Below are 16,098 nucleotides of genomic sequence, written 5' to 3'. Positions count from 1 at the left end.
GATCAAAGTAGTCAAGGCCGTGTAGCATGTTTATGATAGCGTTAACCAAAGCTATTTAGAAGCACATCAGAAATTCATCGAATCGTATGTAATCATAGCACAACATTCCCTCTAAAATGTCCGCATATTATTTTATGTTGCACCTACGTAAACAAGTACCTGCTACGTCCGAGTGAAAATTTGTCCCCGAATGGATTAAAGGGCAACAAGGTTTGTTCAACATCAATAGCCCTCCTTCTGATTTATTCTCGTAGACTTGGGGGAGATATTTTTGTTCATCAAACCTTTTGCCACGGGGCATAATCAACCCAAGAAGTTGTGTACAAAACAGTGTATCATAGATACCTCTGTATCGAGAACACGTGTACAGACAGTAAATGATAAGTGTCTTCACCAAACCCACAGCACCGTATCATACACACATTAGCCTTTTCCATTATAAGTCTAAACGTGACAAATGTGTGATGCGTTCCGCATAAGTCTGCGGCGTATCTCTCCTTGTCGGCTGAATCTAATGTCTATGACCAGTGACCAAACGTCTAGAGTTTTTTTTCTTATCTGGAATATGTATCGTTCTGGTTTTCAAGATATTCGTACTATATGAGCTTTGTTTATTGTGTAATATGGACATAAGCTTCCATACAATACCGTATAACAGCCTGAAGTTGGCCGGCCGAAACATGAGTTGATTGACTCCCCTGTCCAATTTCCCGATTTTTTTGCCGAACTCTACGACCCCCGTAAGAAGGCCTGGTGGAGGCTACACTATCCGACTATCAGTCTAAACGTGACGGATATGTGATGTATTCCGCATTACTGTGCGGCGTACCTCCCACCGCCGGGTGAATCCCATGGCTGTGACCGGTGACCGCACGTCTTCCACACCGCTCCATCACAACCTGCAGCAATCAACAAATCAGATACAGGAATGATCTTCGTGTCGATGGGAAACGGTGTGGCGGAACGGCGCAACTGACACGTGTCTGTGGCCGTGGGTGGTTCTACTGGAAACGTTTGAGCAAGGAGAGATAGAAAACGTTTAGAAAGGTCAGAATTGGATTGGAGAAGATTGATTCATACAACAGAAAGTATGGTCCTTATGGAAGTATAGGGACTAGAGAGTCACGTTCAGTTCTTGATTAAAAAAAAACCCATCTCAACAATCAATCTACCATCTACATATGAATACCATCTGTAACCAGGTCTAGTTCAGAGTGACCCCAACGAATTTCTAATCCGCTATACTTGAGTGCTCATATCAAAGGGATACAGCCCAGAGAACAGTTTTACAGAAATATCATCGAATTTACACATTCTTATGATTCACGTTAGTACGCCCAACTGTAGTTGAATCCAATGATATCATTATGATAACTCATAGCTATTTTTTTATCATCAACATTTCCTCGTCCCCTACCCCCCACCGCTTCTGTGACAGGATACCTTAGAAATGAATGATGGGTGTGATCAAACCCTCGTCCCCCGCCAATATTTCCCGCGCTATTTGCGCCTGACAGGTTGACGGACAGAGACAAACGACGGTGCTTTATCGGCCGCCATGTTGTCGCGAGCTCCGAGCTACGCTTTACGCGACCGTCTGACGAAAATTCATCCCGACCACAAATGAAAGGGGAAAAGAAGAAAAAGAATGAATGCTGTATCTCCAAAGGAAGATTTGACATGCCCGATACCACCATCTCTATCACTCAGTGATATATATAAACCTGTTGCCTCGTTAATTGTGGGAAGCGGGAAAGAATCATATCCATCATATCCCCAGACATACCCTCCGTCCAGACAGCGCCGTGACCGGCCCAGACAAGGTAAACTTTTCCCGTAACCTCCATAGCTCACCCCCCGGTTGTGACCTGCCCGTGTGCCCTTAGAAGCGTGACCTGTGCCGGCCACTTGGTCAAGTTATTAAGTACTTGTCTGACTGTACGTATATATGTAATGTCAGGCCTTTTAGTGTTCGGTTCTGTACCGCTACGGGGTAGGTAATGATCTCACCTAGACCTGACAGTTCGCGTGTAGACCGTAACCTTTACAACATTTTTTATTATACGTATACGAAACGTATGAAATAATGCTGAGGAGGGGATTTCTGCTATAGATAATTGTTGAACATTTGCTGAGTCCACAATTTCCGACTTGTAGTTCGCCGCCCCTCCCCCTTTATACACCAAACTCACGGCCGCTTCTCGCAACACTTCTCGCAACAACATTTCCCGATCCTTGTCGAACACAGTAGCCGGTAAGAAGTACCGCTCAGTAGATCTGACCTGGATGAAGCCAAGACAAATACGTTGTGTCGAGTTTGTCGCCAAGCTGCCGCCAAGATACGGTCTTCTCTCTTGTCTGTACAGTGGGATATGCGCGCGATAATTTTTCAAACCAACTCCTGTTGTTCAACAGGTCGTGGATCAGAGAGTCTGGCGATCAATTTGTCCGTGTAGTGACGTGGCTACCAGGGTTGCTGATACGGAAAGAAGGTGAGAATGGATATAACGATGTTAATCTTTGGTTATTGGTAAAAGTTGTCTGAGAAAACCACAGTTCACTGATGCTACCAGATTGTTAGAGTTTTGGCGCCTATTTTCAGTGAGCAAACTTACAGTGCTTCATTTGCATCTTATTTGCATGTTCGGGATATCTCACGTACTAGTAATCTGAGGACATACAACTGATTATAGCGTTGAATATTACCTTTATTAAGACAAAATATCTGGAAAAAGATGTTTACCCTATTGTTTTGTTTACACTTTGTAAAAGCCGAGCATATATATCTCATATGGGAAGCACCGTGCTTTCATATTACATTTGTTAGTTTGTCACGTTTTTGGTAGTGCTGGCAACTCTTGACCAAAACTTACTAATTATAAGTGATCACCGGGTCACTGCATTCCAAAGTGTGCTCCTGAATTCCCTTGGTACAAATGTGTTAGATATCATAATGGATAACAGTTTGCTTCAACGTTTTTCTAAACTTTCACGCGTCCAGGTTGGCAAATGTATATTTTGTTTAGTCTTGGCAAAGGTGACGAGACCATAATACATGTCATAAAACAAAGAGGAATACTTTAATCGTTGAAACAATTGACTTGACCGTGTTTGAGTCCATTCTCTTCTGGCGAATACAAAAAGTGAAGCCATGGAGTCGATATTGGTGGATAGAAACATCGCCACCTAGCGGACTCGGATTACACCTGCAGACGTATTCTGACACTGAATTCTAGGAAAGGCCGACTAAAGTATTCCTACCATTCTATGCTAGTGTTCGGTCTTTATGGTTAATAGTAAGCAAACATGTAATAAGTCTTTTTCTGCTGTATCATTTGAAAATGCTAACCACCGACATAAATTGTATTGATGCCTTCATTACGAGAAGTTGGTTAATACGATAATTTTCAAATGTATGACTGTTAAATCAAGAGGTTTTATTCGAATCAGAACGACCTTGGCATCTGAAGTAAAAGTTGTGCTATGGTGGGCTGACTACCACTCCTTGTGTGGTCTCTGGTCGTGGAAAAACCGTTGTTGGTTTTGAACATTTACACCTTCCCCTGTAGCTGTGGAGCGGGTTTAATTTATGCATATTTATGTGATTTTAGCCGTGGATTGAAAGGTGTTAAGAGACAGAGACGGAAGGAACTGTGCCGTGCGAACATCAACAATATTTTAAGTTTTTGTGAAGGGTGATATCGTATGGATAGTGCAAAATCATGTTATACTCATAGATGTGTCAATAGGTGTATAATCAGCATAGGTTATCACTATCTTAACAATCACGCACATTCAAACAGATTTCTTGAGAATGACACGTTACGATATATTTGACAAGGCAGGACCACACTTTACAGGAAAGATAAAAGAAAACGTATAAACAAGTGACACAAAATAACTTTAAAAATGTCTCCCGAGTTGTGTTTGGGGCCCTATTTTGAGATGAAGTTTAGGGTCTTTGCGCTCTTACAAAGAACGCGTTGAGTAGTTTTACAAGTCACACAGAGTTGTTTACATAGGCCTAATCGACGATTAGTATATGTTTTATCTATGACTTGCTAAGCTGATAGTCCCGCTGTTATATGGAATTAAAGGACAGTATAAGACATAAGCAAACCCCATGCGTCTTTCTATCTACATTTATAGGATAAAATAAAGTTTTGCAACGCGTTTGGAGACAGTTTTCACCCGATATTTTCTCAAATATCAACAACGCAGTCCGTAAATGCACTGAAGCCATAATTACATTTGAATATACATGTAGTCTTTTATTCGGTATTAGTTCTCTTAGATGCAGTTTCATTGCTCGTGTATTTTTTTCTGCTAATATTCCATTGTCATCCTCACTTACCATATAACTATAGATCTCTAGATAAGTTCAAAGCAATGAAACGATAACCTTCTTCAAAGTATAAGATGCCAGGGAATTTCGTTTCAACCTACTAGTAAATGGTGTGACATGGTTTCCCTAGCAGCCTTCGTAACCCCTGCTTCTCCTATTGGGTCAGTCAGTCCTCACTTTTAGCCGTGCTTGTCTCAATATAATCTGACTTTGAGAGAAGATATGCTGTCCAAGCCCAGTCTTACCCGACTAACCCGTAACCTTGAATCGGTCTGTTGCGTGATGACCTTTGAGTACGTAGCCTAGAAGAGGTCCCTTGGACCTTAGAAAAAAAAACGTTAGAAAATCTAGAATAAGTCACATACCATCTCTTTATGACTAAAAATTGCGCATTGATATAACTGACTTAAGTTTTGGAGTCACAGACAGAGATGTCCATGGCAAAGTCTGTCCATACTACAGAAAAGCTGTCAAAATACTTAGAACGTAAAACCTCCGTACTCTCTCCAAGTAGATGATAGTTCCGTTTGGAGATTAAAACCAGTAAACAAATACTGGTTTTCTCAGTATCATGTGTGGTCCTGGCCCGATCACTTTCACACGTACTCCCGCAACGTTACAACAACTTCCAATTTGCACAATAGTAGGGCTCGTCGCTTTGACTTTGTCACAATACCACGTGTGCCCCTTCGGACCACCAGCACAACTTACCGTCAGACAAATCCCATCAACTGATACAACAAAAATTCAACATAACTATAGCGTTAGATAAAACAACTTATGGTTGGACTGGTGGGGATGTGTATTGGTCGGTTTTCCTTCAAATAATAGGGAAACCTGTACGCAAAAGACAAAAGATTCAATTGTATTGAGATTCAGATTTAAAACAAAGATCATTACCTTGTACAATAGAGATTCAATGGTCCAGAAAGCAGCTTATTGAACAAGAAACCGAACGGATGTGTATTAGTTTCTCATGAAAAATTTAGAAGGGCCGGGGTTAGAATATATCGGCGACCTCTGATTTCAATGGATAGCAAGAATTCTAGAAATGAAATAAGAGTTCACAAAGTATCATTTTTCCTTCCAAGCACTAGTATTAAGAAAATACAGAAATTGCGTGTACTTTTTTCATTCTTTCTCAGGATGTATCCTCAGATATGAATGGTACCCGTTAAATACATACATACATACGTACATAGAAAAGGTGGTAGTAAATATAGGTCTATTGATATGAGTACAGAGTAGACATGCACGGTTGACAAGAACGGTTGACGATCTACTACTAACAGTTAAACGGAGATTTAACGAGCCGCGAGTATTTTTAAACGCGCTCCCTTCCGTCATCTATTTCTGTAGCAGCCCTGAGAAGAAAAATGCGTCGGGGGTAGCTGGCGTCAGGTAGCGTTAGAGGTAAAAGGGTTGGTAAGAAAGGCTCTGTTGTTCCGAGGTCCGAAAACATTCCCGGCTTCCTATTCAGACCGTCCCTTGTAGTTCATCATGTTTGTCAGCGGCACAAAAAGCAGTTTTCTGTGGCGGAGCTAGTGTGGCGCCAGCAGCCGACCAGGGCTCAATAGCACGACAAGCTCGCGGGTGGACTCTCCAAAGCAATGGTAAATCGGTGGAAAATCCCCCGTTAAGCCACCATTCATCCCTCCCGAGGCCAGCCGAGGCACCGACCGTGCGTTTCTGATTCATTTTGTAACAAACTATGTGCTACAGTCTGTCATGGCGGGAAGTTGGCCAACTCAGACAAACGGGAAGGCTAGGAGAGGGCAGCCGTGCAGTCAAAGTCACACCGAAGGCATGACAACAGCTCTAAATAACTGTCACCTTCAAAAGCCTACTTGACAGAGCAGTTCAGACTCAAGAAAAAGTCATTTCAAAAAGGTTTCTTTGAACGTGGCGAGATACCTCAAGAAACCCGCCGGAAGCGTGGTCGAATATAGACGGGATTCAAAAAGTTGTGTCGTGGCGTCCCTCAAGCATCAAACTGTCCATGCGAGGATAAGTGTCATTGTTAGGGTTCGCCGGTTACAAAGTGTCGTGACTAAATCGTCAAAATCCTTCCGTCAACGTCATCAGACAGGTTCAAACCAGGTCTTTAGTTTGAAAGAAACGTTTTTGTAGCAGGTTGTTTGAAGCATTGTGTGTGAGGCACACGAGCGAGTATGTCATTTTGATGAAAAATCCTCGGATGTAAAGCGTTGATTACACTGAACATGGTGCAACAGCGGCGGACATTTGTCAGTGTTGTCGGTGACTCGCGCCTGGCCGCGGTCACTTCCCATTAACCAGATTGCCGAGCAACAAGACAGGCCAATTCTACTGGAGTCTGGCCTGCAATGTGTCATTGGTGTCCTCATGACAGTCACACAAACAATCCCAACGACATTCTGAAACTAACCACAAAAATGTACACTATTCTTTCTACCACATTCTTCTGTCGTTTTGCAAGATGATTACAATCTCAAACTATCGATTTCTTTTTTGATCCGTATCTGACGTACTTATCTGCCTTGCCTTGTAATGGGGCTTAATGGATAAACTGTGCAGACAGGAGGGATTTCTACTGTTGTTCTAACGCCTTTCACCAGAATGCTTGGATCCTTTCTATTTCTTTGGAAGGATAGTAGAATGAATGCTCTTGCTTCAGGTCGGCATTTATGGAATGATGGTTATACTGTCATGACGCGGTCTGTGGTTTTAAGAACGAAGCAATCGCCGCCAAGGCGCTCGTGCGATACCTCACGTTTTTTCTCCCTCGGCGCCAGGAGGCCTTCGTTTGTTTACGAGAATCAAAGCATCAAAGCTGGATAGACTCCTTTACAAATATAACTTACTCATCCCTTTACCTTTCTTTGTAACTGTTTTCTTTTTCCACCGACAAAACCTTTGCCATGCTGACATCCACGCCCTCACAGTACGTGCCCTTTTCAGAGATAAATACACAGCTAGAATCGTTTTCTTTTGTTCTATTGATATAATAGCTCTGTATTTGTTTAACAAGAGGAAGCCGAGAAAGAAAGGGGGAAATGTGAAGAGTTTTTGGTCAAATACACATCCTGTCGTGTAGCGAGGGTCATCGGTCGAATCTCGTACCGACGTACTTAGCAATAATTGGTTGGGGGATTATCTGGTTTGTCGGTGATGAAATAGGATTATGCCTGGCCCTATCGACCGGTGAGAGGATGGCATGAGGTCCAGACCACCCAAATGGAATGTGGACTCATCGCTATAAAAGGGGTGGGACACGAAATTGAGTCGTCAGTGTGACAGACCGCGACAGCACCGCAAGCTAGAGCTACACGTACAGACACCGGCTAATAGCCTAGCTTACTTCGTAACATCCCACAGGTGAGGGTCTTTCCGTTATTTCTTTAATGTCATAACAGGAACAAGCACGTAAAGACAGATATTCTGACAAAGAAAAGCTCATAGAAAGAAACGCTTTTGTCGTTTCGACTCAAGAAGGAACCACCGGACAACAAGTTCCGCGTGAGTCGGTTGACTTTGTTGCGTCTTTTGAAAAGGGTCTTGCAGTGTGTATTCAAGTCGTGTTGTGTGTGTATTGGCAAACTGGGGGCATACATTCAAGCCGCTTAAATGGCGCCGCCAGCTTTTTCTCCTAGTTGAGTTTGTGTTCATTGTAGAGGAAAAGTTTGTGTTTCCGTCCACTGGGCGATTCTCGTGGGAAAATGACATTGGTTGACCCATTGTTTTGGTCCCTGCTTTTTGTAAGCGGCTGTCTATGGGCAGCGATGATGAACTGGCCTTCATTATTTGACAAACGACTGATGTTGGGTTGTATTGTTCCGACAGGGGACGGTGCGCGAAGCCAGGGCCCGATCACTGTGTCCGCCAGGCCCTCCGGCACGCCACAACGAGGAAGTCGCGCGACTTCAGCAGTAAGGTTCGTCAACGACTGGGGACAAGAGTTCAGGTTCTTCAGCGACTGGGGACAAGAGTTAGACTCTTAAGAAGTTGGAGTCTTAAGAAGTGTGTGGTGAAGCATGAAGAAGAGCGTGAGGAGCATGCCGTGTCTGGTGACCGTGACGTTGGTGTTGTTCCTGCGGGCTGCCGCCGCCTCCACCTTGCCCAGTCCCACCCGCCACCCGGAGTACAGGTCAGTGCTAGACAGACTCAGGTACACGATCTCCTCGTCTCTCGGCGACACCGACTCGTCCTTCGGCGCCGAAGAACTGCTCCATCGGTTTCAGACTCTCGGGTTGATTCGGCCGCCGGTTGGGAGGGGTCGGGACGGAGAGGGAGTGTCAGACGACACCGTGGTTGAGGAAAAAATCGTCGTCCGGGCCTCTGCTGTTCACAGGATAGAGGAGGGGGAAGAACAAGCTCTTGCTGACGAGTCAGCGTCAAAGACAGAGGAGACAACGCGCATGCCTAATGATGAGTCAGACAACCGTCTTCCAGGTGACGATGACGTCATAAAAACGGCCCTAGGTCTCTTCACTGAGGCGGAGCTGCCCCAAGAAGTCGAGGGATCCGCGCATGCGTCGAGTGAACAGGATCAGACAAGCCCGGTCGATGACCGGTATGAGAGAAAGCGGTATAGAGGGAGAAAGCCTCGTCGCAACCGACGTCGGAGAAAACATAAGAAAGACCGAGCACAAAGAAGATCGGAGAAGAAATCTGTTAAAGTGAGAATCGGACAGAGCACACTGTACGCGTTTGGCAGCGTCGTGCGACTACCACTCAGGAAGAGGGACTTGCGCAAAGACTGGTGTAAGGCAGTGGCCTTCGATCAGGAGGTCACGTCCCCAGGATGCGAAACAAAACTGGTGAGAAATAAGTTTTGTTATGGACAGTGCAGCTCCTTTCACATCCCACGGCAACATCCGGGGCCTTTCGACTCGTGCGCCTCCTGTACGCCAACGCGCATGCGCAACGAAAAAGTCGTCCTGAACTGTCAAGGGAACGAGACTAAAGTACGAAAAGTGTCAATAGTAGAGGAGTGCGCCTGTCGACCATGTGGGGATAAGTACTTCTGAATCACACGGTATGACACATCATGACTCTCCCGGACTTTTTTAAAAGGAAAATACTAAAAACACTCCTGCCTATCGAAAGGAAATACTATCTTTTTGTATTACAATACATTATGTTGTCTGTTTTACTTTGTGTCAAAAATAGGTTATGGCTGTATATATTTACAGAATTGAATTAAGCTACGATGTACGGAGGCTATTTGTACAGACTATGATGTATCACCAGAACGCTTATTTATATTAAAAGTAACTCATGTGGAAATATACTTTATGCACATGCATCTCTACATTGTAATGAGACTAAGAATTTAAAAATGTATATTGTGGTGTCGTCGGTAAATTATGACTTCACGCTATACATATGACGACGGGTATACATTGCATCATAGGACAAAAATGTAAATATATGTAATTGGAAAAACAATGACGTAAGGATGAACAAAATCGTTTTTGTAAATTCTGAGGAAATCTCGACACCGATATTTGTTATGTCAAAGCTAATAATGTCTAACAGAATATTTATCGATACTTATTAATTATCGATCTTTATCTATCACAGAATATTGTTCTTCCAGATTATATAATAACACCTACGATTTATCAAAATATTTATTCAAATAAATTTGATTTTAAAGGATTATGAAGTTGTCTTGTATTGTTTTCTTCACAGTCCCCAGTCATTAACATTATAAGTAACCTTTTCGCAAACTAGGTTTGAAACTAGCATACATATCATACACGCGTTGGCATGTATCTGTATACATATATTAGGTCAACCTTATTTTTAAGCTGAAGATACCTTATAAACAATCATATTAAGATGATATATCTATGGTAGACTCAGATATTTTCAAAGTAAGTTATTGTCCCGCCCCTCTAGTTTCTAATTGACTATCTAATTGAATATCGATAATAATGCAGCAAAAGACTGCCAAGTTCAAATGGAAAATTGATCATCGTATTCGTAAGTCAAGATAGCCCCACCCCCAAATAGTAACACCGTCCAAAGTCAGATGTTCTCGTACCATGTTGTCACTCTTAATCAATTTCCATAAACATTTCTCTTCATGTCTGCACTTGAAGAACACAAGTCCATGTTGGGCGTCCCTGCGAAGTTTTCTTTTAAACAGCTTTCCAAATAGGTCCGTGAATATTCATGAGTTGCTGGTTCTTCAAAGCTAAATGTTTCCTTACCATTTTGTCAATTTCAAGCAAGTCGTACAAACTTTTTCATCATATATGACCTTGAAGAACAAATCCAGATTGGGCGTCCTTCCAAAGTTTTCAAAGCAGCTTCCCAAATGGGGTTCATGAATATTCATGAGTTGCTGGGCGGGTTACGGTGACTTACCCGCGGGAGTGGCCCGGAGAAGCGAACTTCAAGTTGATGGATCGTGGCGGCTCTGCCGACGTCGTCTCCGTTCTACCTGACGCACAGGTGAGAGGCTTCCATCTGGAGCAGGCACAGATGCCAGAAAGACACGCCAGAAAGTAAAAAGACGTTAGACGTCTCAATGTCGTTCCAATGGGACTTTAATCAGAGACTGGATTCTTAAAAGCCTTTCCATCATTGTACGTGGTTTATAGACATGCCAGTCTTCAATCGTGATTACGTAAGACATATCTACGTCCTGAATGTATTGTACGCGAAGAGAAATATGTACAGACCTAACATTTTAAAGAGGCTGAAGGTATCTAAATGATATGGTGGTATTTGACATACGTTACAAATGAAAGTGGGTTGTTTAGTTGTTCTCTATGCCATATGCTTCAGGTCATAGGAACTGATAATACCTAGTACCCGAAGTCAAGAGGACATATCAAAATTGATATCAATGTGCTTAGAATGTTTTCGACGTCAAAATAATGTCAAATGCAAGTGGATTCGTCATCAAATTCTTAATGTCTGCTGAGCAAAGCGTCAAATTAAGTGAAGCTGAAAACGTTTCACTTTCTTCGACCTCACCATGTTGACTCGTTTTCTTCAGCAGGCTCTTTCGGGGTCGATACGCTAACGTGCTTTACGTTACTTTACTTTATTATGCAGAGATACAAACAATTTCTTTTTAGAACTGCTTCATTGGTATCCACGGAGGAAAAGGGGAAACTCGGAATTAGCATGGTGAAAGACTAACGATCAATCACAGAGGAGCCGGGCTGTCGCACGGGCGCCTGGGTACGGGATCATGCTCCTGCACGGTCGCCTGGGTCCGAGATCACGGTCAATCTTGGCGGTAATCACTCACTTCGTCACTGTCAGCGCCACACCCGCGGGACGCCTGCGCAGTACGGCGCCAACTCTAGCTTCACGGGGACTACTGAGGGAACATGCTGCTTCACCAACCGTCAACTTTTGTTTAAAACTCATGTTTATCTTCAACCGTGGAAAATTGATGGCTACGCTGTGTTTCCGACAGGGGGCCTCACTATAAAACCTGTTAGTCTCAATTCAGTGGCGCTATTTAACCTTTGTCAGTGACTGAGTGAGTTTTGCCCGTTATGTTGGGGTGTCAATTCAACACAAATGATTGTTGTTGTGATCTAAGGCCATTTGCAAACAATGGTGTCTAGATAAATCAGTGGGTGAGGACATGTAAGAATAAGTGACTTTTTTCACGGGGAAATGGCTTACTGTTATCAGAGAGGACTTTTGCTCGGTGTGATATTCACAAAATGACGTTACTTCACGATAGTACAAAGTGAAAAGACGTATTACAACATCTCATTGTGTGGCGGAAAAATACATTCCTGTCATTTTGCCTTAATCCTTTTGAACAGCGTCTTCATTCTTTTTTGTTTTAGCCAAGTTTTGTACAGTGGACAGAAGAATGGGATATCTTTAAAAAATTGAACAAATTGAGCCCTCGGAAACGCGTGTTACAAATGTGCAGCACTATACTCAAGTACGTTGTGTGCGCCATGTCTGAACTTGATATCATATCATAAACTAGAGTGTAATGTGTATCAGCCATGTCTTCACCTATTGTTGGCCTAAAGGACTTAAGTAAAATAAACTTTTTTTTCTGGATACTGAGAAGAAATCTTGTTTAACGATCGGATGCGCATGCCAGATAACGGGTGAGGTAAAACATCCCCCACTAGTCACCGTTCTCTGCACACTAGTTCAGAAACCACGGTTCTCCCGTGGCGTTACCTATTTGCTTTGCGGCTGAATGGAGCGCTGATTATGCAGCAGAGTCAAGAGAGCGGGCATTAATTACAAGAGGCGACTTTGCAGACGACACACTGCCTGGATGTGTAGCCCCATCCATCACCATGGCGACAGGGATGACGCGTGGTGGGTTCAAGGTCCGCCCAAAATAAATTAGTTGATTCATCAACGTCACAGACTTGCCCAAATCCGCGGGAAAAACACGATTCGGAGACTCATTTCTGGAGCTTGACGGAATACCGTACAAGGTGACCGAGTTTCAAGGACCTAAACGTTGAAGTAAACGTCCAATCAGGATGCGTTTTCAGTGCCATGTTTCCGGGTATCGTTAGTTTAGGTTGTTGGTTTGTGTATTCCATCCCCCTGGTGACGTCCTTCCGAACTGCAGGTGTTTAAAAGTGCATATGCCTCTTTATGATCACATCTATTTCTGTGACGAAAGTTTAAAAAATGCTTTTCAACCATTGAAAAGTTACAGGAAGAGAGAGAGAGAGATAGAGGCGCGTCCCCGAAAATGTATTAACCTTTTTGGCAAACGTACGTTTCTCAGAAAAAAGGTCATCATTTATATCAAAAAAGTTGATCAGGGATGGAAGCCCCGGAGTAAGACTTAAAAAATGTGTGTCTCTCGGAGACCAGCATAACTCCAGAATGCCTTGATGGATGTATTGATATTTGGTACGTGGGTAGGTCTTAATGATAACTTGAAAGGATGAGATTTTGGGCTCCCTAGTGACTTGCTATGGTACTGCAGCGGAACTTTCCGGGTTTGATATCTCGTTCTCCATAAAATAGCCAGCGTAGTCAGTCTGGAGTCAGGTAGAGACTACCGACTGTGTGCGGATGGTGTGGGGAGAGGACACGGTCACCCTCCGCTACCAAGTGACAGATCCACTGTGTGCCTGGAGGTCGTGCTCGTTACTTACACGTGTGTCAGCAGCTATTACTGGTCACAGATCCTCTTACTGGACCTGTCAGTGACGAATCGCTTAATTTCTTAGTGGCAGGCAAGTCGCACGCTCCGAATCGATCTCTGTGATTCCAACACATGTACGGATTCATTCCCGATGCCGGGATGTGTAGCGGGGTGTCATGGTCTGATGGTCAGTCCGCCAATGTGGGACCTCTCATCTGAACCAGACAACGCGATATATCAGCCGGTACATCAGTGTTCTAATGTTCCGTGGCTGGAGCTGCTCTTTCGGTGATATCGCGAGGCTTGTTGTCGTGTTCTCACAGCGCCCGTGCCAACATTTTCATCAATGGAAAATGACAGTTGCTTGTTCACAAATTGTTGCAGTATGTCGTGTTGCCTCCAGTTTCTTTTATTTTCAGTTTTTCTTCCGAGCTCGAGCGTTCCTTAGCATAGTAAGATGGATTCATGATCAAACTTTCAAAGGACATCTCGTACAAAACTACACCATTTGAGCTACGACAAAAACAACAACAACAAAAAACTGTATACAGCAGGTTCAACAGTTGTAGTCGCAAATACAGTAAAAAAAACTTTCCTGGGACAGAGAGTTTGTCGTCATCAGGAGGGGATAGAAAGAAGAAGAACAAAAGCAGGATGCCCGCCTCGCCAGCCGCCGCACGCCCCGTCAGGCTCGACAAGCCGCGATGATTGATTCGTGAGCGCGCCCGAACCCACTTTTGTGCGAAGACGAATTTCGTCGGCCGTTCCACCTTATCCATCACTCGTCCCCAGGGCGGTGTGTCCGCGCGCCCATACATTAGCCTGATTAACTTATCGACACCCCAGCAACACTTTCATTTTCCAGTCCGTTGAGCCACATTCATCTTGTAGCGTCCCGGTGAGATATGACAGCCGGGAGGGACCGTCGTCTCGGGCCGACTACAATCCGCATGTCCCCGATGACGGTCCGCCACGGCTAGAGAAACGTGAGGAGATATTGTGAAATGCTCCAAGTGACGGGCAAGGTCGACTTTTACACCACACTTGTATTGTGATTGGCAACACTGCCACGCGTTGTTCTATCTTTAGAAGCGTGATATTTCTTCAAGTGTCGGTCTTGGGCCAACTTAGTTTTGGGTCTTTTTCCAAAAGTTCTATGAATACATAATACGGTCCTTATGTTTTATTTAAATAAACACGTTACATCATATCAGGTAAATTACTGTCTTTACGTCACTCTTTCTTTGCGCCATCTAGCTAAGGTGTTTTTACTATTGTCTCGCCCATCGCCTGGTGTGCGCATTTCATCCTTGTTGCAGATATTACATCACAATTTCCGTTGAGGAATCATTATGTTAACGTTATGTTGCAATTCAAAACGGATACAAAGAAACAAAGTTTCACTTTAATGTTGTATTACTAGTATCCTCCCGTCACAGAATATGCATGCGATCCTGTAAGAAAGATATAGCTTTGGCCCATTGCATTAATGTAGTTTCACATGTAGTGTTGCATAGAGAGAAGAGACACTCTTTGTACATAGTACATAGTACATAGTGCATTTTAAAGATGCTGTTGACTGTTGAGATTCAGTATTGGTCAAAGTCATCGGGAAAGGCTAAAAATACACTTCCTCTTTTGAAATCCTTTTTTTAAATATGAAAGGCCGTATGGGCAGGATCATAACGGGGAGCGTGGGCGTAAGGAAGCTGGAAGAAAATGCTTCATTCGGTCAATAAAAAGCAATCTTCTCACGGGAACCATCGGGCATTTTCAAAGCACAAGCGTCACCCGTCGGATTTTAAGCAAAGTGCAATCAAGAAATGTTCCTTATGGTAGAGAGTTCTACTGATATAACCGAACATCTATAAGTTTGAAAATAAAAGAAAGAAGGTGTTGCACAGAATTGCCAATTAAGGTTAATTTCTGTCTACAAAATGAATCTTGTCCAGTGTAGTCCACTAATCAGAATTTCACGGTATTGAAGAAAATGTGAAAACAAGCTTCGTGAAAATGAGCGAAGTTCTAGGGCATCATAAACCCATCCGTTAACGTTCCAGGTCATTGCAACTCACCCTCAACAGTGGTCCTCTTTGTCAAGTGTCCAAAATGTCCAGTTTCAAGCACTCTTATTCGGCCTCGGAGAAGCATTTCAAACAATGCCGCCATCTTGTTTTATGATGACGTACGTCGACGGGACTGGGCACTTTATATTAGGGGTATTTACAGGCCTAAAGAAATGAACCAAAAATTTTTTGGACCAACTCTGAAAGTCTACACCGAACATTGTCAATCTAAAATTTAGTGGCACATTTTCAGAGAAAACGCCCTCTTCAAACCTTAATTACATAAGATGTGACACGAAATGGCCTGGCGCGTGTATTGTTTGTCAGTTATCAAATTGAAAATGTGCAGTTTTCATCAGGACCAATAGATAGCGCTGCTGCACTTCGCAAGGTGGGTCAGGTGTAGAGTAAAATGGTTACGTAATAATTCGTTGGTGTGACCCAAAGGACATTCAGTAGATTGCATTCTAGTGTTATGAAATAATGTTACCGGATCTTCTTCGGGACGAAACCAAAATGATACCCATATTATCAAAGGAGACAAATGAAATAACATAGGAACACAAGTGCGTCTGATTATTTCATCATGAGTT

General features: G+C 43.3%; 1 protein-coding gene and 1 long non-coding RNA gene across 2 annotated transcripts; one reads left to right on the top strand and one right to left on the bottom strand.

Annotated features, from left to right (window-relative positions):
* Positions 1-714: 714 nt before the first annotated feature.
* Positions 715-15,591, bottom strand: LOC118432414. Its single transcript, XR_004833081.1, has 3 exons — positions 15,515-15,591; positions 10,703-10,804; positions 715-899 (listed from the first exon to the last, which is right to left on the bottom strand). It is a non-coding gene; the product is annotated as an uncharacterized LOC118432414 (long non-coding RNA).
* LOC118432413 lies at positions 6,885-9,962 on the top strand. Its single transcript, XM_035843973.1, has 2 exons — positions 6,885-7,702; positions 8,168-9,962. Exon 2 carries the CDS (start codon positions 8,359-8,361, stop codon positions 9,352-9,354), a length of 996 nt encoding a protein of 331 aa, XP_035699866.1. The 5' UTR covers positions 6,885-7,702; positions 8,168-8,358; the 3' UTR covers positions 9,355-9,962.
* Positions 15,592-16,098: the final 507 nt, after the last annotated feature.

This window comes from Branchiostoma floridae, chromosome 15 (assembly GCF_000003815.2).
Source record: "Branchiostoma floridae strain S238N-H82 chromosome 15, Bfl_VNyyK, whole genome shotgun sequence".
Classification (NCBI taxonomy): domain Eukaryota; kingdom Metazoa; phylum Chordata; class Leptocardii; order Amphioxiformes; family Branchiostomatidae; genus Branchiostoma; species Branchiostoma floridae.
This window is presented reverse-complemented; position numbering and strand designations above follow the sequence as displayed.

Coding starts and splice junctions, on each gene's coding strand:
- LOC118432413 (XM_035843973.1), top strand. CDS start 8,359: ATGAAGAAGAGCGTGAGGAGCATGCCGTGTCTGGTGACCGTGACGTTG.